The sequence below is a fragment of the Ovis aries genome, chromosome 14, assembly GCF_016772045.2.
Source record: "Ovis aries strain OAR_USU_Benz2616 breed Rambouillet chromosome 14, ARS-UI_Ramb_v3.0, whole genome shotgun sequence".
Taxonomy (NCBI): Eukaryota; Metazoa; Chordata; class Mammalia; order Artiodactyla; family Bovidae; genus Ovis; species Ovis aries.
Genome location: NC_056067.1, coordinates 64,490,333 through 64,515,172, shown reverse-complemented (window position 1 = coordinate 64,515,172; position 24,840 = coordinate 64,490,333). Strand labels below are relative to the sequence as shown.

At 44.9% G+C, this 24,840-nt stretch overlaps 2 protein-coding genes across 5 annotated transcripts in view; both read left to right on the top strand.

Annotated features, from left to right (window-relative positions):
• Positions 1–16,339, top strand: part of LOC105602020 (zinc finger protein 28 homolog) — a 102,653-nt gene extending 86,314 nt beyond the window's left edge. The window contains 2 exon segments of the mRNA XM_042231296.2: positions 14,707–15,606; positions 15,608–16,339. Of these exon segments, the coding sequence (XP_042087230.1) occupies positions 14,707–15,606; positions 15,608–16,142 (1,435 nt within the window). The 3' untranslated portion in view covers positions 16,143–16,339.
• A 4,695-nt stretch (positions 16,340–21,034) lies between these two features.
• Positions 21,035–24,840, top strand: part of ZNF71 (zinc finger protein 71) — a 28,093-nt gene continuing 24,287 nt past the window's right edge. For 3 of the 4 annotated variants that reach the window (XR_006056011.1, XR_009596460.1, XM_012095216.5), the window contains exon 1: positions 21,035–21,098. The gene's annotated coding sequence lies outside the window, so the exon portion shown is untranslated. Of the gene's footprint in view, positions 21,099–22,884; positions 23,031–24,840 lie in introns of those variants that run through there. The other variant, XR_003591636.2, reaches the window with a different exon arrangement.

Below are 24,840 nucleotides of genomic sequence, written 5' to 3'. Positions count from 1 at the left end.
ATCGGTGATGCGATCCTTCAGATCGGTGAATATGTAAGATGTTATTTAGCAGGACGAGTGGTCCATACCAAGGGATGAGTGATGTTAGCTCTTTATAGAACATTAGTTTTGGACACAGAAAAGTTACCATTGGCAACTGACAAAACGATGCACAGAACGAAGCTAAGGATTTTAGATCAGGAATGGGTGATTCAAGATAGTGAGACTTTTCCGGTTTTGGTTTAAAACTCAATTCCATAATACTGAGTACTGGGCCTTTTCATGTATCTGCCTGTGGGAGGTGCTGTGACCTTGTTGGTGAGAGAATTACTTAACACTCTGCAAGACTTGATCATTTAAAGTCACTTGGGTAAAGTCAAGTCACTCAGTCGTGTCCGACTCTTTGCGACCCCGTGAACTGCAGCCCACCAGGCTCCTCAGTCCATGGGGTTCTCCAGGCAAGAATACTGGAGTGGGTTACCATTTCCTTCTCCAGGGGATCTTCCTGACCCAGGGATCGAACCTGGGTCTCCCGCATTGGAGGTGGACGCTCTAACCTCTGAGCCACCAGGGCTTATGAGTAAATTCCATTAAACTTAAGGAACCACTCACCTTCAGGCAAATTGATCTGGACTATGTGACTCACGGCCCAAGTTTCACTGACTGTGTTCAAACAGCCCGTGGCCTAATCTTTTTAAATCATTTTAATGGAAAAACAGTGGAAAGAATAATAGTTTATGACAGCATGACAATGACATGGAATTTAAATTTCAGAGCCCATAAGTAAAGCCTGATTGGCCCACAGCCGTGGCTCACAGTATGGGCACATGCTGCCTGGGGCAGCTGTCAGGCCGCAACAGCAGAGCTGAGAAGCTGCAGCAGAGACACTGTCATCTGTAAAACCGCAAGCATTTACTTACTAGCTTGCCACCTCTTGGTCCCCTGCAGAGAGAAAAAAAGTATAGAAAAGGTTCTAAGTATTTGTCTGAGAATAATACAACTATCCCATTAAAAATAAGAAAAACTCTAAAGCAATTTTTGAACAGAGGTGAAAGGACATTATTAAAGCATCAAACAATAGGGAATATGAGGAAATAATGTCCACAAAAGGAGAAATAACGATATTTTTCTAGATGAAGTACTACCATTAAAATGTTTGTAAATTGCCGTTCACAACAGGGTCCCAGTAGGATGTGTTTGCTCTGACAGTTTTAGTGGAAAACACGGAAGGATGATTTGTCAAACATAGCAGGACATTTAAAAAATGTTTTGGTTTATAATCAGATTGGCTTCCATGGGTGTAAAGAATCCAGCTGCCAGTGCAAGAGATGCAGGTTCAAACCCTGAGTGGGAAAGATCCCCAGGAGAAGGAAATGGCAACCCACTCCAGTATCCTTGCCTGGAGAATCCCACTGACAGGAGCCTGGCTGCTAACAGTCCACGGGGTCCCAAAGAGTCAGACGCAAGTTAGCAACTAAACAACCACCTATATTTAAGATTAGGTTTTCATCATTGGGGAAATGATGTTTTAACAATCAGTTATCCAGTTTCCAAAACAACATACCTAGACCTTACAAAGAAATATGAGACAATTGTATTTAGCAGCTCTAATTATGACATAAATGGCAGGCAACCCACTCCAGTATTCTTGCCTGGAGACTCCCATGGACAGAGGAGCCTGGCGGGCTACAGTCCATGGGGTCGCAAGAGTCGGACACAGCTTAGCAACTAAACCACCACCACCAAACACAGAAAGGAGAGAGGCTTTACTGAGTAGGACGTGGAGCCCTGGAAGACATCGAGACAATAAGCCAGCCCATACAAAGACTTAAATCGACTTTGGCATGGCAGAAGGTGCCAAAAAGATGTAATAGAAAACTGGCAGAAAATAACCACGTGTACGAATAAACGTGTCATTTAAGAACAGTGCTGTGACACACAGAGCGGGGAAATGGGCGGTGCACGCCGACAGGTGCGTCACGCTCGGAGAGCTCAAAGAGCGCGCGTGAGGTCCTTAAGCCCATTGGTCGGGAAGTTACGAATTTAGTGCCAGTCTTGGCTGTCAGACGGCTTAACGTCTAGCCTGGTTAATATGCTGTGCCTGTATCAGTGTGGAAAACAGGAGGCTGCTCACCATTACCCTCGTCAACGCGCCTGCTCTGGTTTGGGGCGGCAACGTGGCATGACCTGTCCGCTTCATAAACATGCGTTCCTTTTGAAACAGAAACTCGAGATCTACGAGTTTCGTCCCACTGGAATAAATATATAAGTAGAAATAACGTTTATTGCAAAGTTTTAATTACGGCACAGATCGATGACATTGTGATTATTCAATACAGTATTGTCCAGTTACTATAAAGATGAAACTCTGTGTTTGCTCCTATGGAGTATTGTCGTACAGAATATATTAAATATGTGATTTGCAGAACCTTATGTGTAAAATGATCTTGTAGTCATATAGAGTCAAAGTATTTAATATACGTGTGTGCGCATGTGTGTCTATATATGAGTTGGCTAAAAAGTTGATTCAGGTTTTCCATGTTAAAACCCAAATTAAGGTTTTGACCAACCCAATATGTGTATTTTTTCAATATATATTGAAATCTGTTTTTGTCTTTAACACGTTAGCCCTTTGTTGGCACTTTGTCTTTCTTCACTTTTTATTGTTCTGTTGGACAGTACAACAACCCAGTCAGATTTTTCATTCTTTGTATTTTGATTGGAAACTCAGGGCCAATATTAGGCTTCATATATGGGTTTCCCTTATGGCTCAACTGGTAAAGAATCCTCCTGCAATGTGGGAGACTTGGGTTCAATCCCTGGGTTGGGAAGTTCCCCTGGAGAAGGGAACGGCTGCCCTCCTCAGTATTCTGGCCTGGAGAATTCCACGGAATGTATAGTCCATGGGGTCGCAAAGAGTCGGGACGTGACTGAGAAACTTTCACTTTCACAGGCCATAAGGGATGTTTTCTTTTAGTTCACTCTTCAGCTTGGTTGGCTCTGCCCCTCCTTGTGCTAGCTGTTAAGGATGTGGAATGCCACTCCTGGACTACAGATAGGTGGAACTGAGTCAGCCTTTGGAAGCACCTAAATATTTCTGCGTCTCTACCTGTCTGATGCATTTAAATGATTCCTGCTTCCCCACATCCTAGTTTTGTTAAGTTCTTTAGATCTTCAAGGCCCCTGGTATCTTTCCAATACTGTAACTTCGAAGTTAAAGTCATCTTTTATGCTCATGTAGAAACTGGTGATTCTAGAGGGTGATTCTCAGAACTACGGAGAAGCTGTATATTGAGGACTGGTTGAAAGAGATCAAAAGAGAAACGAAACCCCATGTTTTATTAGCAAGGAATACTCATGATACAGCAGGATCACAAGCCCACTGCGCACAGGGGCTGGAGAGCTCTTAGCAAAAACTAACGGCGATGAGAAATGCTGGCTTCAAGGGTAAATGTGATGCTCTTTTACAAGTGAATCAGATAATTAAAGTGAAACGTCAGTTCTTCGACCTGTGCGGGCTAAGTCGCTTCCGTCGTGTCCGAATCTATGCGACCTTATGGACTGTGGCCTGCCAGGCTCCTCTGTCCATGGAATTCTCCAGGCAAGAATAGTGGAGTGGGTTCCCCCAGGGGATCTTCCCATTCCAGGGATCCGACCGGTGTCTCTTAAGTCTCATGCACTGGTAGGCGGGTTCTTTACCACTAGCGCCCCTTGGGAAGCCCTCTTCAATCGGCAGACTTTTGGAAATTACCTGCCTCCCCTTGCCCCCGATCCCAGCCACCACATATGTACACACAGTCATAAAGCACCAGGAGAAATCCGAAATCTCCAACCTCTGTCTATCCTGGAGGCTCCGCCCACTTCCCAGACCATCCTCGGGCTCCATGCGCCTGCGCGCTCCACGCGCCCTGTGACCCCGCCCACTATCGGCCGCAGCTACCCGGGTCTCAGCTCGCTGAGCCTAACAGCTGCGCCTGCGCAGTGCGAGCCCGGAGACGGCTCCCAGAAGCCCCCGGGAGGTAGCCCGGGCTTCCTGGACCCAGAGTCGGGGCTGTGAGGCTTCCAGACCGCGCCACTCCGGAAGGGGAGGCAGCGAGGAGTTACCGAGGGCGGCGGTCACCAGGCAGCGGAGAGGAGCCCTGCCTTAGCAGCCTGCTCGCCCGGCTTCAAATGCCGGCGTCCCTGTTGGGACTAAGTTGCCCAGGGGCCCTTGTGCTGTGAGGACTCGCCCACTTCTGGCAAGGGGTTGGAGCCCGGACCGAGTCTGGCCGGTTCTGAGGAGAGAGTCCGGTCCGGGTGGCGACCGCTGCTGAGCCGGGCCCAGGCAGGCGCCACAGGGTCGGCGTTTCGGTCGGCGGGAGGGCGGGGGTCGTGATCGTGCGCGCGTGACTTGGCGACCGTGACCCACAGTGCGTGGAGGGTGTGACCGGGGAGAGGCGGCGGGCACGTGTGTGAATGGAGGGTGTGTACGCGCAGGTGTGACGCGACTAGCGGGCGGGCGGCGGAGGAGGCTGGTGTGTGACTGGGGCTCGTGTTTCTGCGCGTGTCGCTTGTGCACTTTGTCCGTCCCAGCGGCGTGTATTGGAACGAGTGAAGGATTTTACGTGGCTGAGAGCTGAAAACACCCCCGGAGGAGACCACCCCACTCGAGTCCAGCACCCCCGACTCCCCCACCGAAAGTTCGGTGTGGCCCAAAGCCTTGGAATCTTGGGAAGGTGCCTGGTCGGGGTGGGGCGGCTAAAGCCTTTCTTGCCTGCCCGCCTGGAAGATGTAGAAGTCGGGACACCAGACATGTCCACAGGCCTGAGTATGGAGGTGAGTGGAAATTGGGGTTGGGGGTACTGCTCGTGGGCCCAGGGACTGGAGGATGATGGCCCTGGCCTCAGACTCTGGTGGACGCATAAGTTCAAAGATTTAAACGGTCACCTAGGACCAGAGTATGGAGCTGAATTCAGGGACTGGACTTGACTTGCCCTCCCCTTACAGGTCTGTGTGGGTGTCTCCAACGACCCAGGGGAGAGAGCCTTCAGGATTAGAACATTACCTCTGAGTGCTCTGCTGCTCTTCAAAGAGGACCTCAGTATTTAATTTTTTTTTTAATCTGTTAGTGTTAGAATATTCAGTTCGGTTCAGTTGCTCAGTCGTGTCCTACTGCGACCCCATGAACTGCAGCACGCCAGGCTTCCCTATCCATCAGCAACTCCCAGAATTTACCCAAACTCATGTCCATCGCGTCGGTGATGCCATCCAACCATCTCATCCTCTGTGGTCCCCTTCTCCTCCCACCTTCCATCTTTCCCAGCATCAGGGTGTTTTCCAATGAGTCAGTTCTTTGCATCAGGTGGCCAAAGTATTAGAGTTTCAGCTTCAGCATGAGTCCTTCCAGTGAATATTCAGGGTTGATTTCCTTTAGGATGGACTGGTTGGATCTCCTTGCAGTCAGTCCAAGGGACTCTCAAGAGTCTTCTTCAACATCACAGTTCAAAAGCATCAATTCTTTCTCACTCAGCTTTCTTAATAGTCCAACTCTCACATCCATACATGACTACTGGAAAAACCATAGCTTTGACTAGATGGCCCTTTGTTGGTAAAGTAATGTCTCTGCTTTTTAATATGCTCTCTTGGTTTGTCATAGGTTTTCTTCCAAGGAGTAAGTGTCTTTTAATTTTATGGCTGCACTCACCATCTGCAGTGATTTTGGAGCCCCCAAAATTTCACTGTTTCCATTGTTTCCCCGTCTATTTGCCATGAAGTAATGGGACTGGGTACCATGATCTTAGTTTTCTGAATGTTGAGTTTTAAGCCAACTTTTTTACTCTCCTCTTTCACTTTCATCAAGAGGCTTGTTAGTTCTTCACTTTCTGCCATAAGGGTGGTGTCATCTGCATATCTGAGGTTATTGATATTTCTCCTGGCAATCTTGATTCCAGCTTGTGCTTCTTCCAGTTTCATGATGTACTCTGCATATAAGCTAAATAAGCAGGGTGACAATATACAGCCTTGATGTACTCCTTTTCCTATTTGGAACCAGTCTGTTGTTCCATGTCCAGTTCTAACTGTTGCTTTTTGACCTGCATACAGATTTCTCAGGAGGCAGGGCAGGTGGTCTGATATTCCCATGTCTTGAAGAATTATCCACAGTTTGTTGTGATCCATATGTCAAAGACTTTGGCATAGTCAGTAAAGCAAAAGTACATGTTTTTCTGGCACTCTCTTGCTTTTTCGATGATCCAACAGATGTTGGCAATTTGATCCCTGGTTCCTCTGCCTTTTCTAAATCCAGCTTGAACATCTGAAAGTTCATGGTTCACATATTGTTGAAGCTTGGCTTGGAGAATTTTGAGCATTATTTTGCTAGTGTGTGAGATGAGCACAATTGTACAGAAGTTTGAACATTCTTTGGCATTGCCTTTCTTTGGGATTGGAATGAAAACTGACCTTTTCAGTCCTGTGGCCACTGCTGAGTTTTCCAGATTCGCTGGCATACTGAGTGCAGCACTTTGACAGCATCATCATTTACGATTTGAAACAGCTCAACTGGAATTCCATCACCTCCACTAGCTTTGTTTATAGTGATGCTTCCTATGGCCCACTTGACTTCACATTCTAGGATGTCTGGCTTTAAGTAAGTGACCACATCATTGTGGTTTCTGGGTCATGAAGATCTTTTTTGTATAGTTCTGTGTATTCTTGCCACCTCTTCTTAATATCTTTTGTTTCTGTTAGGTCCATACCATTTCCTTTATTGTGTTCACCTTTGCATGAAATATTTTCTCGGTATCTCTAGTTTTCTTGAAGAGATCTCTAGTCTTTCCCATTTTATTGTTTTCCTCTATTTATTTGCATTGATTGCTGAGGAAGGCTTTCTTGTCTCTCCTTGCTATTCTTTGGAACTCTGCATTCAAATGGGTGTATCTTTCCATTTCTCCTTTGCTTTTCGCTTCTCTTCTTTTCACAGCTATTTGTAAGGCCTCCTCAGACAGCCGTTTTGCTTTTTTGCATTTCTTTTTCTTGGGGATGGTCTTGATCACTGCCTCCTGTACAAAGTCACAAACCTCTGTCCATAATTCTTCAGGCACTCTGTCTATCAGATCTAATCCCCTGAATCTATTTGTCACTTTCACTGCATAATCGTAAGGGATTTGATACTCAGCCATAAAAAAGAACGGAGAAGGGAATGGCAACCCACTCCAATGTTCTTGCTTGGAGAATCCCAGGCACAGAGGAGCCTGGTGTGCTGCTGTCTATGGAGTCACACAGATTCGGACACAACTAAAGTGACTTAGCAGCAGCAGCATAAAAAGGAACTCATTTGAATCAGTTCTAATGAGGTGGATGAACCTGGGCCCTGTTTCAGAGTGAAGTGAGTCAGAAAGAAAAACAAATCTCGTATATTAACACATACATATGGAATATGGAAAAGTGATACTGATGATCCTGGTATGCCTGGTAGCAGCAGAGATGCAGCCCTAGAGGATAGATTTGTGGACACAGCTGGGGAAAGAGAGGCTGGGGAATTGAGAGAGTACCACGGAAACATGTATTGCCATGTGTAAAACAGATATCCAGTGGGAATTTGCTGTATGATGCAGGGTGCTGAAACCTGGCACTCTAAGGACCTAGATGGGTAGGAGGGAGGTTCAAGATAGAGGGGACATGTGTATACTTAGGGCTGATTCATGTTGATATGTTATAAATCAATACAACATTGTAAAGCAATAATCCTCCAATTAAAAATTAATGAATTTAAAAATCTGTTAGCGTCCTGTCCCATTTATCACTGGGATGAGACGTGGGAGGAAGGCGAGATTCACAGCTTCATTTGGAAGTGCTGAGGGATCCCTGCCTTTCCGTGGCTTAGCCACTTTGTTGTAGGTGAACAGAAATATTCCCCCATTCCTGCCTCACACTGCTTTGTCTCCAGCCGCACCCCTTCACAGCCAGAGTGAGTAAAGAGGGGGGGAAGAAACACTGCCCATAGCCTTACTGAAATATTCCCCCATTCCTGCCTCACAGCCGCACCCCTTCACAGCCAGAGTGAGTAAAGAGCAGGGGGAGAAACACTGCCCATAGCCTTACTGTTCTTCACTTGTTTTTCTGCATGCAGTAATGGCAGCTCATGTTTACTGAGTGCTTTCTCTAGGCCAGACACGGTTCTAAGACCTTCAGGGGATATTAACACCAAAGCTGAAAACAGTATGAACTGGAAGCTATCTTATCTCCTCTTTACAGAGGAGGATACTGAGGCATAGAAAGGACAAGTAATCACTAGTAAGTAGAGGAGCCAGGATTCACATCCGAGACAGGCTGAGTCTAGAGTCCCCCTCATTCTGGGTCTCATGTAAGCCCTTCAACGTCTGCTTGGGCTGACATTCTTAACCACCTTTGACACTTCAGAAACTGACCCTGAGAAGGTTAAATAAGTTCAAGAGTTCAGATCCCAAGACCTCCACTGCAGGAGTTTTCTTCTTTAAACTTTCAGACCCAGCTTTTGTTATGTAAAATGAGGACGATATTATATATACTGTTATAAGGATTAAGTGAGCTCATACCTGTGAAGTACATGGTGTAGTCCCTACCACATAATAACCAGTGCTTAATAAGTGTTCATTCTTTTAATCATCATTATAATGCTTTGAAAAAGCACTGGAGTTTAGAAGAAAGAAACCAGAATCAAGTCAGTTTATCCTCTTCCTGATTGAAGAAACTTACCTTAGGGGACAGGGGACTACTTCAGAACTAACTAGTTTGTCACAAAGCATAATGGGAACCTGAGTCTCCTGACAGGTTTTTGGTCCAGCTATCTGCAAGCCACGTGGACTCTGTTGTAACCAAGGTGGTAATACTTCTTTCTCGGGAAGATGGCTTTTTTCAAGTCTCATAGACTCTTTGCAAATCCTTAGTAGTTACTTGCACATGGGGGATTTTTTTCTGTTATATTCTGGTGTCTGCTTGAGTAAATAACTTGGGTGGAAGTCAGGCAAATCTACTTTAGTGACTAGGCTCCACTGTTTACAAGCTTGTGACTTGTGCAAAATACTTTATTTCCCAGAGCTTTCATATGTGAAACTGTGACAAGATTCCCCATTTTTTGTTGAAGATTCTGAAGGTCAAATTAGAGTTTTAATATATACAGCATGCCTCATACATCTCTATTGTTAATGAAAGGGTGGATTTGGGCAAGAGAGCGATTGTGCTCAGCCTGGAAATCCAGAGCAGAGCAGAACCCCAGCAGTAAACTAAAGGTCTCCCAGCGACTTCCTGGACTGTGAGAGGAGGGTGCAGCAGGAATGGAGCATGGAGTAGAGAACAGGCGGGGCTTAAGGGCGATGCTTCTGGGCTGTGACTGTCAGAGCTGCTCAGTTTCACATCATTCCTTTCTCCTCCTCCCAGCTCTGCCCTCTCGGGGTAAAGCCCTTCTCCACATGAGGAGCCAGGAAGAAGAGGTGATGGGAATTGAACTTCTTAAAGCCATGTCCCTGGTTAGTATTCCCTTTTTTCTCCTAAAGTACTAGCTTGCTTTCCAGGACTTTGGCAAGCTTGTTTCCTTCTAAAAATTGGAACATTGGGATTTAAGGAAGCGCAGTGGAAATGGTAGGTCAGTTCAGTTCAGTTGCTCACTCGTGTCTGACTCTTTGCGACCCCAAGGACTGCAGCATGCCAGACTTCCCTGTCCATCACCAACTCCCGGAGCTCGCTCAAACTCAGTGTCCATCTAGTCAGAGAGATTTCTATGTAATGCAATCGACTATTCTTTTGAATTTAAAATATCTTAAGTGGTTGAAAACAAAACTAACAGCTTAGGTTTGCTGAGCAGAACGGACTTGAACATAGGTGTTCTGGCTTCAGAGACCGTGTGTGGGAGGATATACTTTGTAGTCTTCATATATGCTCTGCTGTCTTGCAGCTGTGTTCTTTCTTGTGCCCATAAGACGGATATTTGGCTGACATACCAGCCCACTGCAGATACTGTTCTGCACACAGAACAAGTCCTTATGAATCCCATGTGATCCTTCGCTGACTTCAGAGAAGTAGTGTACACGCTCATTCCATTTCCCTCATATGTTTGCCTTTGTGCTTGATTTCTGGTTTTTGTCATGCTCCTCTGAGCTGTCAGATAAGCTTCTGATAAATATGCTCTCAGCAGTGTCCTCAGGCAGTTGCTCTTCCACGAACTCTCCCTCCACTGTCTCTCATAATCCTGTGTGTTTATGAGAATTATTTCTGTGTGACACCACCACAGCCATGTTCTTAACTACCATAACATACTGAAGTTAGTAAAGTGAAATGTAAGTAAAGCTTTTATTGAAATATTAAACCAAATGTTTCACCTCTTTCTGGGCTCCTCTTCTTTTATTCCCATCTTTCCTTCATCATTATCATAGATAACAATTCTTGAGTACTTAGCCTGTACTGTGCCTATTGCTTCATTTAATTCTCACCGTGCTGCTCTAAGGTAGGTACTGAAATTATTCTCATTTTTTTTAGGAAGGAAATCTTGAAGCACAAAGGAGTTGATCGACTTGGCAAAGATCACCCAGCTAGCCAGTGCTAGAGTCTGAACTCTTTGGAATAATCTGACCTTTTTCTCTGGTCTTACTCAAGACTGCTGTATATTCAAAACTCATTTCTTAGATATTTATGGAAATGATTCTTAGATATTAATATAAATGAAATCACAAAAAGAGGAACGGAAAATCTCCCATCAGCCCTAGAACCAGCCTCACTTCATGGTTGGTTATAAATTCAGTTCATGTAACAAGACACGGGTTGCTTGTCATGTGCTTATCTCGTATGATCTCTCCTGACACTTCTCAGCAGCTTATCAAAAACCAGTGTGCCAAATGAGTTCTCTCCTAATCCAAATATATTTGTCTTTCGAAAGAGAATAGTACTGCTAGGCAGTTTTTCTTTCATGTTTTAGGCATACCTCGGTATCTCAAGAACACTAAGGTTTCTTAGCATGTACTGTGGAGCTTGAAGTCATGCTCATCAGGTCAGCCTCTTTCCTTGAAACTTTCTATTGCAGTCCCAGAGCTCTTTAGATTCTCCTTGTAGAAAAGTGAGCTAACTCCTAACATAGAAAATAATTCACCGCTTTGTAATATTCTAGGGGTTTTGTCTGTTTTGTTGTGGCGTGTTTTTGGCTGCACTGCAAGGCATGCAAGATCTTAGGGGTTGAGCCCATGTCCCCTGCAGTGGGAGGGAGCATAGCATCTTAACGACTGGACTGCCAGGGAAATTCCCATGATTATTGCTGTTGTTCAGTCACTAAGTTGTGCCCTGCTCTTTGTGACCCCATGGACTGCAGCATACCAGGCTTCCTTGTCCTTCACTATCTCCCGGAGTTTGCTCAAATTCATGTGAATTGAGTCAGTGATGCTTTCTAGCCATCTCATCCTCTGCCACCCCCTTCTCCTTCTGCCGTCAATCTTTCCCAACATTAACGTCTTTTCCAATGAGTTGGCTCTTTGCATCAGGTAACCAAAATTCTGATGACACTCAGTTTTTAATGCAGTCAACATTTTTTCATGTGAGAATATCTCCTCACACCATAAAATGCTTTAAGAGCAGAGAGCATCTCTGTATTTTTCTTCTTCCTAATATGTAAAGTGTAACTAGGCAGAAAAGTTGTTCAGTTCAACTAACTACTTGATCTCTATCATTTAGACAGCCCACTGCAATTACTCACCCAGTTTTTTTTCCCTAACTTATAACCCTAGAGCCAGCTAAGTCAGGGGATGAATGCTAATTGTGCAAGAGGACATTTGTGTAATTTCAGGATGCAGTGACTTTCATGGATGTAGCCGTCGACTTCTCCCAAGATGAGTGGGAATGGCTGACTCTTGCTCAGAGGACTTTGTACAAGAAAGTGATGTTAGAGAACTACAGCAACCTGGCTTCGCTGGGTGAGAGCGTTTGCCGCCTTCTGTCTCCCCTTCGGAGTCTTTCCACCTCAGTAGTCTGTCATATCTTATCAGCATTTTCCTGCGATGTTTCTCTTTCTCAGGACCACTTAGCTCTGGAATATCCACAGCATAGGTAATGTTCTTGTTTTCTCTTACATACAGGTCTTTGCATTTCAAAACCAGATGTGATCTCTTTCCTGGAGCAAGATAAAGAGCCCTGGATGATGAAAGGAGAGTTGACCAGAGGCCTGTGCCCAGGTAAATGCGGGATGGCTACAGCTGGGAAAACAATTCTAAAGGGGTTTCTTCCCTCTGACACTTGTTGGAAAACACCTCTCCAAGTCCTTCCCAAATTGAAACCTTTTCTTCTACATTTTTTTTTTTTTTTTTGGTACCATTTTAAATGTTATGGACAGAGGAGCCTGTCGGGCTACAACTGAGCAGTTGCGCACACACATATACACAACCTTTTATTTAATTATTTTTGGCTGTCCTGGTTCTTTGTTGCCGCGCCACAGACTTTCTCTAGTTGCAGTGAGCAGGGCGACCCTTCATTGCAGTGCACGGGCTTCTCCCTGGGGTGGCTTCTCTTGTTGCAGAGCACGGGCTCTGGGTGAGCAGGCTTCAGTAGTCACGGGACGTGGGCATAGTAGTTGTGGTGTACAGGCTTAGCTGCCCGGCAGCATGTGGGATTTTCCCAGACCAGGGATCAAACCCATGTCCCCTGCATTGGCAGGCCAACTGTAAACCACTGGACTACCAGGGAACTTCCTCTACCAGTATTTTGTAAGTGGGTCTTTTCTTCTTTTCCCCACTGGTACAACATACAACCTTTACTGACTTTCTACCAATACCAGTCTGTTTCTGAACTCTGTTGTGTTCCAGTGATGTTTACCTAGTTCTGCTCAAGTACTATATTTTATAATTATTCCTGATTTTGAGCCATTTTTTTAATTCTTTAGGCAGGTTTGTGTCCAATTTTTCAAACTTGTTTAAATGTTTCCTTTCTTTAAAATGTGACTTATCAAGTTAACCAGTATATAACTATGTTTTTCTCTCTGCTTTTAATCATTTTTCTCTTTATTGTTGTTGTTTCTTTTTGTTTTGTTGTCTGTGCTTTTTCTTTAATCCCCCTTCACATCATCCCACCCCTTGAATTAAAACACTTTAGTTCTAAAAGTTGTTAACTTTATGACTTCATGTATTTTTTAATTTGCATTTTAAAACTCATCCACTTGAGATTCAAAATAACATCTTTTGATACCCATATGAAAGATGAAGAAAGTAACTCACTAATGTTACCTATTTCCTTCTTCTTTGTCTGTCTTCTCCCTTTTATTGTACTCACTAGGAGTTTTTGGCTTAGGTTACTTTCTTCAGTTTATTAGTTTTTTCAGCCTGTCCTGCTTAAAAGATTTTTTTTCTGGTTTCGAGCAATAGATGAGAGCCTGTGGACATATACTGCAGGGAGATGAGCTTCAAGTGAGGAGGTTAGTTTATTCTGAGGCTTGCTGTGTGGCCTTTTCCTGCTTTCAGTTCTCAAAGTTTCAAGAAGTGGATGTTGGTAGGTCACTAACACTGTATGTTAATAAACAATAAATAATTTTTAAATAAATTAAGCATCCAACTCAAGATATTAGAAAAAAACAATGAATCTCAGGAAAACTGAAATAAGTTACACATAGTGATTTATATTGCTAGAGATAAAAGTATATAAACTGTCAGGACAAATGAGAGAAGACACAAGGAAAGAAATAATGGTAAATGATGCCTAAGTACTTAAAAGAATGATATGAATCCATTTTTGAAACTCAACTATTTGTAAACAATTTGAAAATCTGAATGAAGTGGATGATACTTTATGAGACTGTAATTACCAGAACTGACACCAGAGATAGAAAATTTGAACAGACCAGGTACCACTGAAAACATGTAGGAAGTCGTTTAAGAACTGCTTCCTCCCCAAAAAGAAGCAATTAACCCCAAATAGTTTCACACAGTAATTATATAAAGCTTGTAAAGAAAAAAATCATTGTTTGAAGTTTTCCTTGACAGAGAATAAAAAGGAGAACTATTTTAAAATGTTATTGTGAAGATAGTGTAACATTCGATACCAAAAGAGCATCCCCAAAAAGGGAATTATTAATGCAATAATAAATATTAGTACAATATCTTAAATAAAAAGTCATGTTGAAATAATATACCATAGCCAAGGAGGGTTTATTCTAGAAATGCAAAGATGGTCACATCACCTAACTTGAAGAACTGTCAAAAACATGTCCCTTTATAGGCTTCAGCAACTGCTGTGATTCACATGGTTTTGTTTTGTAAGTTTCTGTTCTTCTAGCATTAAATAAAGGAGATATTTGCTTTCTTAATATCTTTCAGGCTTGGAGTATGTGTGGATGAAAAAGGAATTATCTCTAAACCAGGACATCTATGAGGAAAAGTTATCTCAGGCAATGATAATGGAAAGACTTACAAGCTATGACCTTGAATGTTCCACATTAGGGGAAAACTGGAAGTGTGAAGACCTGTTTGAGAGGGAGCTGGTAAGTCCAAAGACACATTTTAGGCAAGAGACAGTCAGTCACATAGATACCCTTATTGAGAAAGGAGACCACTTTAACAAATCTGGGACAATTTTTCATCTGAATACATTATGTTATATAAAACAGGTATTTCCCATCAAAGAGAGAATATATCATTTTGACACAGATAAGAAAAGCTTACAGACACATCCCTTTGTGAAAAAAGACAAGCAGGTCTATGGAGAAAAGAAACTTTTGAAATGTAACAACTGTGAGAAAACTTTCAGCAAAATCTCAACTCTTACTCTTCATCAGAGAATTCATACTGGAGAGAAACCCTATGAATGTCTCGAATGCGGAAAAGCCTTTAGCCAGAGTGCCCACCTTGCTCAACATCAGAGAATCCACACAGGAGAAAAACCCTTCAAATGTACTGAGTGTGGAAAAGCATTCAGCCAGAATGCTCATCTCATTCAACACCAGAGAGTTCACACTGGAGAAAAACCTTATCAGTGTGAGCAGTGTGACAAAGCCTTCAGCCAGCTTGCGTATCTTGCCCAACACCAGAGAGCTCACACTGGAGAGAAACCCTACGAATGTATCGAATGTGGGAAGGCCTTTAGTTATTGTTCATCTCTGGCTCATCACCGAAGGATTCACACTGGAAAGAGGCCCTACAAATGCACTGACTGTAGGAAAGCCTTCCAGCAGAACGCTTCTCTTACACGCCATCGAAGGTACTGTCACACTGGAGAAAAGCCCTTCGATTGTATCGACTGTGGGAAAGCCTTCACTGACCACATAGGACTTATTCAGCACAAGAGAATCCATACTGGAGAGAGACCCTATAAATGTAAGGTGTGTGGAAAGGCTTTTAGCCATGGCTCCTCCCTGACCGTCCATCAGAGAATTCATACAGGAGAGAAACCCTATGAATGTAGTATCTGTGAGAAAGCCTTTAGCCATCGTGGCTCGCTCACTCTTCATCAGAGAGTCCATACTGGAGAGAAACCCTATGAATGTAAGGAATGTGGGAAAGCTTTCCGGCAGAGCACGCACCTCGCCCACCATCAGAGAACTCATACTGGGGAGAAGGCTTACTAATGTAGGGACTGCAGCAAAACCTTCAGCCAGAGTGCTCATCTTGCACAGCGTCAGAAGATACACACTGGAGAGAAACCACATGAATGGAAGGAGTGGTAAGGCCTTCAGTCAGATTGCTCACCTTATTCAGCACCAGGGAGTTCACACCGGTGAGAAGCCTTATGAATGTTTTCAATGTGGGAAGGCCTTCAGTGGTGGCACCTATCTTGCTCAACATCAGAGACTTCCCACTGGCAAAAGACCCTACGCGTGTCTCGAATGTGGGAAGGCGTTCAGACAGAGGGCATCCCTGATCTGTCACCAAAGGCGTCACATGGGCGAGAAAACTTACAAACGCAGCATCCGTGGAAAAGCCTTTAGTCATCGTAAATCCCTTACTCTGCATCAGAGAATTCACACAGGAGAGAAACCTTACTAGTGTAAGGAATGCAACGAGGCCTCCAGCCAGACTGCCCATCTGGCACTGCACAGGAGAGTTCACACTGGAGAAAGGCCGTATAGGTGTAAAGCATGTGGAAAAGCGTTTAGGCAGACTGTACATCTTGCTCACCATCAGCGAATTCATGCTGGAGACTCGTCCTCGGTGACTGCCTCCTCTTCCTACCACCACGTCCTCTAGTTTCAATCTTCTAAACATTTCTAGAATCAATCACTTTTTTTCTAGCTCAGCGTGTCATTAGCACAGTTCAAGATGCAGCCATCTCATTTGGATTTCTGCATAGCGTTACAACCATATTTCCTCTTGCTCCCCTCAAGTGTATTTTTTAACACTGTAGCCAACTGAATCTTTTAAAAATAAAGAATTTATTCATGTTACTTTTCCATTTAAAGCACTTATTTTGAAAAATATGTTAGGTAATCCACTTAAAGCATTTAGCATGCTATCATAGACTTATAATTAGTGCCATTAAGGTAGAATTTTCCTTACAGTGATGTTAAGCTACAAGTATAATGAGCCAGTAGGTCAAGACTAAGCCTAAAATTTTAGAGTAAACAGAGAACTCTTTACTCTCCTTGTAGGTTGGAAAGATGAACACATTCAGAATTGAAAGATTCTATGATATCCAGGGTAACATGGTGGCTTGCTCTTCCCTCTGTATGAATAAAAAGACATCTACTGGAGGAGGAAATGGCAACCCAATCCATATTGTTGCCTGGGAAATCCCATGGACAGAGGAGCCTGCTGGGATACAATCCACGCGGTCGCAAAAGAGTCAGACACTACACAGCGACTAAACAACAACAACGTTGAGCAGAATGAGGCTTAAAAAAAGGAGACATCTAGCATCATTGGTGAGGAAATCTCACCTCACCTGGCACTTAGGAGTGAGACTAGGCCAGTTAGAACAAAAGCATTGCGCAGAATGTGGGACTTACCAGGGGAAAGTATTAAAAGTAAACTAAAATGAACCGGCTAGAAAACTTGAGTAGGTTAATAGCCATGAAATAAACTACAAAAGATAGTTCAACACTTTAACTGTGGGAAAGTACCACAGACAGCTCCTGTGATACTGAATTATTCTAGCATATAAAATAAATACAGTAAAGCTTCCCATCTTGTTCTGTGAGACGGACAAGACAAATACCAAAACAGGAAAACATACATACTGCAGCTGGCTTTTGAATGTAGATGTTAAATATTTTTTAAATATTAAAACGCAGAGGAAATGAAAAGCTAGACATGTCTCTGTATAGACATACTCAGTCTGGCAAAGACATTTCTCCCCAAGTTAAATACGTGAATTCACTGGTACTCCAGTAGAAGTCCCAGTGTGTAAGTTGACAAGCTCATTTTGACCATCCATATGGTATTGTGATATAACAAGGAGTATAGTACGGTAATACTCATTAAATTAAGATTAGTTGAACATTTACTAATGTTCCAGGCACTGTTTTAGGTACTGGGGATGCAGCAAGGTGTTATATGTACTGAAAAAAGTTTGATCTTGCAGATCTAGTGGGAAAAGACAAACTCAAATTTGAAATGCAATACTATATAGTCAGTATGTGACATGTACCATGATGTGAAACAATCTAAAGAGGGATCCAGGGGGGTCCAGGGTGCTGGCAGGGGATGCCTTACACCCCCCAGAACATATGGGCATTAGAGCCAAGGGGTGAGGGAAGAACTAGAAAAAGCTGTCAGCCATAAAGGACATAATAAGAATAACTGTGATAGTCTCAAAGTGGATAATTACGATGCTTTGAGTGTTTCAGGGAGAACTGATGGTTTAACAAGGTTCATGAGAGTTCTTGTCACCCTTTGTGAATTGTGATTTAGAGGCTGTTAGAGATTTTTGTTTTTTGTGCTGGGTCTTAGTTACAGCATGCAGAATCCGTAGTTGCGGCATAAGGGATCTAGTTCCCTGACCAGGGATCAAATGTTTCATTTTGTTTTGGCAGCAGTCTTACTGAGCTATAACTCACCCACTTAAAGTATATGATTCAAGGAATTCCCTGGCAGTCCAGTGGTTAGGACTCAGCACTTTCACTGCTGAGAGGTGCGTGCATGTGTGTGTGTCTGTGTGTGCTCAGTGGTGTCTGACTCTGTGATGTCCTGGACTGTAACCCATCAGGCTCCTCTTTCCATGGAACATTCCAGGCAAGAATACTGGAGTGGGTTCCCATTTCCTCCTTCAGTGTTCCTTCCTGACCCAGGGATGGAAACCGAGTCTCTTGTGTCTCCTATGTTAGCAGGAGGATTCTTTACACTTAGGAAGCCATATATATATATAATTCAGTGACTTTTAGTATGTTCAGGGTTGTGTAACCATCACCACATTTAATTTTAGAATATTTTCATCATCTAAAAAGAGATCCCCTGCCCTCTAGTAGATACTCTTACTCCTGGTGGAGAACACTTATACCTGGAGCACTTCATACACCTGGAGGTACCTGGAGCATCCCGAGCTCTCCAGTTTCCTCTTGGCTGCTACATAAGGCCATGTGAGGGGAGTTCATATCGAGAGGACACAAGCACTGGAAAATGGCGTTTGGGGCTTCCTCTTTACTTTGGCATAGAGGCTTGGAGATAGGTGGTCTTATCAAGAGCATGCGGAGATTTTTGATTGCCCTTATATATGATAAAAAGGATTTTTCATTTCAGTGGGGCGAAGGCAGATTGATCAGATGGCCTTGGGACAGTTAGCTCTCTGGAAAGACATAGATGTATGCTTTGCCCCGATGAAGTTTTGACAGAGCGCTAAATCTACAATACTAAAGTACAAGAAAAACAGAATATTTCTGTAACCTTGGCTTGAGGCACACTTTCTTAAGCAGTACACATAACGCAGGAGGTGACATTAAACTGAGTAACACTTCTGTGTGAAAGCATCAGTTAAGAGATAAATGAGAGACTGAAAGAAATGTCTGCAACAAATATGACAAAGGGCAGTACTCCCTGATATTAAAAGTACTCAGGAAAATGGACAGTGCTAACAGCAACGCACACCAGTACTCTTGCCTGGGAAATCCCATGGACAAGAGGCTGGCAGGCCACAGACCATGGGGTAGCAGAGTCAGACATGACTTAGCAACTAGACAACAACAGCGGCCACTTTAAAGAAAATGAAATGAAAACAGCAAAAGAAAATTACCCACTATCATTAGTAGTCAAGGCAATGCAAAATAAAGTGATAATATAATCTACTTTTTTTTTCCCCAGTAGATTGATTTAAACCATAGAAGAGTGATAATAATCCAGTTTTGGTGAATGTGTGAAAAATAAGGCAAATCCATTTCCCATTATATAAATTGCTATATAGATATAGACCATTTGAATCAATATTCCTCAGAAGCCAAAGTGTACAAAGGTAGGTAAATGCATAATGGGAAAACTTTTTAATGAAAAACTCTTAGCAGTGTACGGTCATGGGCAAAGGGGTAAGTTAATTACACTCAATTCATTCAATAGAATTATATGCAACTGTTGAAAAGTGTATATAGCCATAAAAGATAGTTGTGCTATATTAAGCGAAAAGCATTTTTTTAGACCTGTAATCTATTGTGAACTCATAATATCAAAAATAAGCCCCTAAATACATGTTTTTCTGTTTTTCTCTGCCCAGTTTTCCTTGCCTTCTTTTGACTGTAATCTCCTTTTCCTTTGAGTAGCTGGCCATACCCTGTGTTACAGTTGAGTACATGAGGAAGCATGTCACTCAGACAGGCCTGCACAGAACACAGATTGTCTCACTTTCTCCCACCTCCAGTACCTTTCCCCATCCCTAAGACCATTCTGCTGCTTTAACCCGAAATATCTCCAGCCCCTCCCCTCAGGGAGGCAGGTGAGATGTTCTCCCACCTCCTTGCTTGGCTGCCTAGGATTAAACCTTTTCCTTGTTGCAAACGTTGTCTTTCTTGCTGTGCCTTGGGCAAATGAACCTGGTTAGGTAACAACAGATATCATCCTTACAGGAACCAGATAAACGGTACACTGGACCTCTATGATTTCTGTTTTTTTTTCACAGCTGCATGTGTATATCTACATTTGTCAAAATATTTAATGGAAGTCATTAATGACTACCTAAGACTAGCTGACTCTTCACATTTCTGTGGCCACCCAGACATTTCAGCAAATGCTCTTGTGCTTGGCTTTGTGATTTATGGTGTAAGAGGCCCAGCCGGAAGGCCTGGTTCCCACCCCAGCCCGCCATGGTCCTCCTGTGCCGCCTCTCGTCTGTACCACTGTCTCACCTGGAAGCTTGGTTGTGAGGATTAAACACGTTCTTAAGTCATAAAACGCCAACAACAGAAGCTGGCATATAAGTTGAGTTGCTTAGTCACATCTGACTCTGCGGCTCCATGGACTATACATACACAGTTCATGGAGTTCTCCAGGCCAGAATACTCGAGTGGGTGGCCTTTCCCTTCTCCAGGGGATCTTCCCAACCAGGGATCGAACCCAGGTCTCTCGCATTGCACACAGATTCTTTACCAGCTGAACCATAAGAGAAGCCCAAGAATACTGGAGTGGGTAGCCTATCCCCTTCTCCAGCAGATCTTCCTGACCCAGGAATCGAACCTGGGGGGCTTCCTGCATTTCAGGTGGATTCTTTCCCAACTGAGCTATGAGGGAAGCCACGATAAAAAGGGTGAATACTGTGTTTTTATGATCGTTTGCTACTTTGCATCTCTGTATGTTTCACAAATTTTCTATAATTCAGCTATTTTGTATAACCTCACGCTGAAGTTAGCTGCCCAGAAGCATCCCTCAGTCCAGCCCAGGAGATGGGTGGACCTGGCACCCTCCTTTTCTGGAATTTTCTCTCCCCCCCTCTTCCTCTCTAAGCAAACCCTCTCCTCTCCACTCGTCTGCCCTTCCCTCCCCCATCTCCCTCCACGCTCCGTTTTTCTTCTCTCATTCCAGCCCTCGATTCCTCCCCTCTTTACCCAACTTCTTTGGCCGCGGCTCCGGTGCCGCGCGGGCCTCTGGGAGTGGAGGGGCGCGGTCGGGTCTCGGGTGGGTCCCGCTCCGCGCGCGGGCTTCTGGGAAGTGTGGGCGGGCCGACCGCGCAGGCGCCGCGCGGCCTGGCGCGCCCAGGGCGGTGGTCATCGTCCAGACCGAGCGGCGTGGGTGAGTCCGGGGGTGGCCGGGGTAGGGGCGGGAGGAGAGGGAGAGTGGGCGGCTCGGTCCCGAGAAGAGGTGTGCGGGCTGAAGCGGGGGCGCCAGGGCCCCAGTGGGAACTGCGGGCTGAGGGGAGGGTGTGCCGCCGGGGAGGGCCCAGCTGGGAACTGAGGGCTGAGCGGAGGCGGGCGCGCTGAGGGGAAGGTGTGAGGACTGAAGCAGGAGGGTGTGCGGGCTCAGCGAGAGGCGGGGCAGAAGCCTGGAGTCAGGAAGCCGTTACCAAGTACCTGGTCTGATGGGATGGGGAAGGAGGCGAATCCCTGTCTGCGTGCGAGTGTGTGGCTGTACGCACATCGGTGTCTGCGTGGGTGTCCCCTTTGTCTAGTCTTTGGCTGTCCCTGTTGGGGGATATCCCTGGGTGACCACCCGTGTCCACACCGTTAGCTGTGTGTCCGCCTTTATTTCTGTCCATGGTGTCTTTGTGAGAGTGTCATCCAGGTGTCCACCTGTCTCATCTGTCACTTTTCCAAGGGGTTGCAAAGAGTCAGACGTGACTTAGCGACTAAACAACAAGCTGGATGCCAGAATCGCAATCCACATATGATCATTTCTGCATCCCAGGGGCTTTCATTCTTGGGGAGGGAAGACAGATGATAAGCTTGAAAATAACTTTTTAAAGAGACAGTTGTCAGCAATGATGCGGGCTATAAGAAGATGGCAGAGGGTGAGGGGTGGTTGCTATTAATGCTTGAGCTTGGGGCCCTGGGAATGGGAAACTTCTCCACGGAGGTGACATTTGAATTGACGGTGAGAGGGAGCCAGCCAAGGCAAGAGCATTTCTGACAGCGGGAACAGCAGCTGCGAAGGCCAGTGCACCTGCGGCCAAGTGTTTGAGAGGAGGAGTAGAGTGGGAGACAGAAGGTCCTCAGGGCAGACCATAAGGGCCACGTGGGCAGGGGTGAAGACTCCTAATTTCTAATGCCTGTGGGAAGCCATAGAAGAATTTTAAGCTAGAGGACGTTTTTGCTGAGGGCTTGCCCAGGCATTAGTGTGTGCAAGGCATGGTGCTCTGAGGTTTGTGGAAGACACCAGTCTGTGTGTTTATGATCCTTTGTGATGTACAGTGGGGCTTTAAAAAAAATAATAATTATATTGCTTTTTTATTTGAAATTTCACTGTTTAAAATTTATGGGGACCAACATTCAAATTGATAATGTTCTCTTTTTTACTGAAGTACAGTGGATTTACAATGTTGTGTTAATTTCTGCTGCACATCAAAGCAGTTTAGTTACGCGTTTATGTGCTTTTTCATGTCCTTTTCCATTATGGTTTGTCACAGGATGTTGAATGTGAGTCCCTGGGCTGCACAGTGGGGCCTTGCTGTTTCTCCGTTCTATACAATAGTCGGCACCTGCTAACCCCAGGCCCCCAGCCCACCTTCCCTGACGCCCCCGCTCCTCCCTGCAACCGCAGGTCTGCTCTGCAAGTCTGTGTCGTCAACGTGCGTTTCTGTCGTACTTTAGATTCCACATACAGATATCATACGGTGAAACGGGGTGGGTGGACATAGTGCCCACCTTTCAGGGGTATAAGGAGGATTAAGTGAGAGGTATTGGTCCAGTGCTTGGCAGGTGGCAAGCACCTGAGTGTTTGCTATTAACGTGTGTGTGTGTGTGTGTGTGTGTGTGTGTGTCCCTCCCTCCTGCCTCTCTGGGGCAAGTGTGTGTTTGTCCTGTCTGCACTGTGAGGCGGATCTAGGCCTGGCCTCTCACCGTGCCTCCCTTTCTCTCCCCAGACTGTTAGGGGCCAAACCCCGGCTATGACAAGCTCAGCGAGGTACACTAAGCCCAGGACCTGAGTTATGTTTCCTTAACAGTGTTATGCACCGAGCCTGTATCTCCGAACCGACCGAGAGAGCAAGTCCACCACAGTAATGCAAAGGCAAGAAGGGAGTTTGTTTATTCCTAGCTCGCGAGGGCCCAAGTCTCATCCCGCACAAGGGAATCCGACAAGAACCCCGAACAAAGGGGTATGGCGGCTTATATACAGGCAGGTCTTTGTCTCAGTTACAGGAGTAGCTGGCGTTACATGATTGGCCAGGCAGGATGAGCGCATATCCTGTCTCTTTCTGGTAAACATGACTCAGGCCCTAGAGCCCGTCGTTTGGTCCCTAACATTCCCCCCTGTCCTTAGATCATATAGAGGAATCTTCCTCTCGGTCCTGAGACACAGTTTGATATTGTTGTCGAAGCACAAACAGCTGTACGGTATTTATGCGTTCCTTCACAAAGGCTACAAGTCTATTGATAATGCATGGGCCGAAGGTAAGCATCAGAAGTATTAGCAGGGGTCCCAGCAAGGTGGAGATTAAGGCGGTCAACCAAGGGGATTGTTGAAACCAAGACTCAAACCATCCTTGTTGAGCCTCACATTCTCGTTTACGTTGGGCTAGTCCCTCTCTTATTTTGGCCATAGATTTTTTAACTATTTTTGTGTGATCAGCATAAAAATAACACTCTTTTTTTAGGGCAGCACAGAGTCTCCCCTGTATCTCCCCACAGATCTTTCAGTTATGCCTGGGCGCACCTGGACATGCCCAGAATGCATGATTTCGGAGCTTGCCCCTCTTCCAGGGTATATTTACCACTGGCTTAAGGTCAAAGTATAAGTCTGGCCACCAAGTATTTGGTGGATGTATTGCGGTGGTGGAGTTAAGCATCTCATGCGTTAGTCTATTTTGCAGTTTTTAGGTGATTTTGACGGGTTGGTGGGGTTCATGCTGGCAGCTTTGGAGCAGAGTAACATGGTCATCCATAAGATGGTCCAGACGAGTTGTCTTGGTCCTGTCGACGACGCCGGAGCTTTAGCCTCAGGGGGTTAGACGGGTGCAGAGACGCTTTTTATTTATTTTTTTTTTTAGCGTCTTCCTGCTCTGCTGAAGCAGCTGGGCGTACGTCGTTGCAATGCACCCAAGGCCCGATACCGTCGACCTGGCCTTACCTCGGTGAAATCTATTTTCCATTGTTGACCTGGTCCTTCTCCCCGATACCTCAGTCCTGCATGTTGTCCTTTTTCTGGCCTCATCTGTTGACACACCTTACAAGCATGCACTATGTTCCTTACAATTGTCTGGTGCTGGGGAAATCGCAGGCACACAGTTTGAAAGAGCATCAGAGTCTTTTTTTTCCCAGATGAGTAGACAAGTGTAAATGCTCACATAGTTGCCGTCCCAACTGAGCAGGGAGTATCAAGTAGCTGTCTGAGTCTCGGTACCATCTATCTTTACCTTTTTGAAGGTTGGTGTGTTCTTGGATCTAAGCAAGGTCTGTGGATGAATACTCAGGGGTTGGGGGCAGAGTTCCCATACCTGGAGGTGGAAGTCCGATCGCCAACACAGGGGTGATGAAATCTTCATCAGCTACTTTTCGAGCTGCCAGGTCTGCGGCACGTTCCCTCGTGCCGTGGGGCTGTCACCCTTCTGATGTCCAGGTACGTGTACTATTGACACAGCCTGAGGCATCTGTACAGCCTCTAAAAGTCTACGGATTTCAGGGAAGTTTTTAATTTTTTTTCTTCAGCTGTCAAAAACCCCCGTTCCCGATATATCGGGCCCTGGATGTGTACCGTGCCAAAAGCATAGCAACTGTCAGTGAAAATAGTTTTTTTTTTTTTTTTTTGGCTCTCTCTAATGCTTGAATCAGGGCAATTAACTCTGCCTTTTGTGCTGAGGTATCCGGGGGAAGGGCCTCTG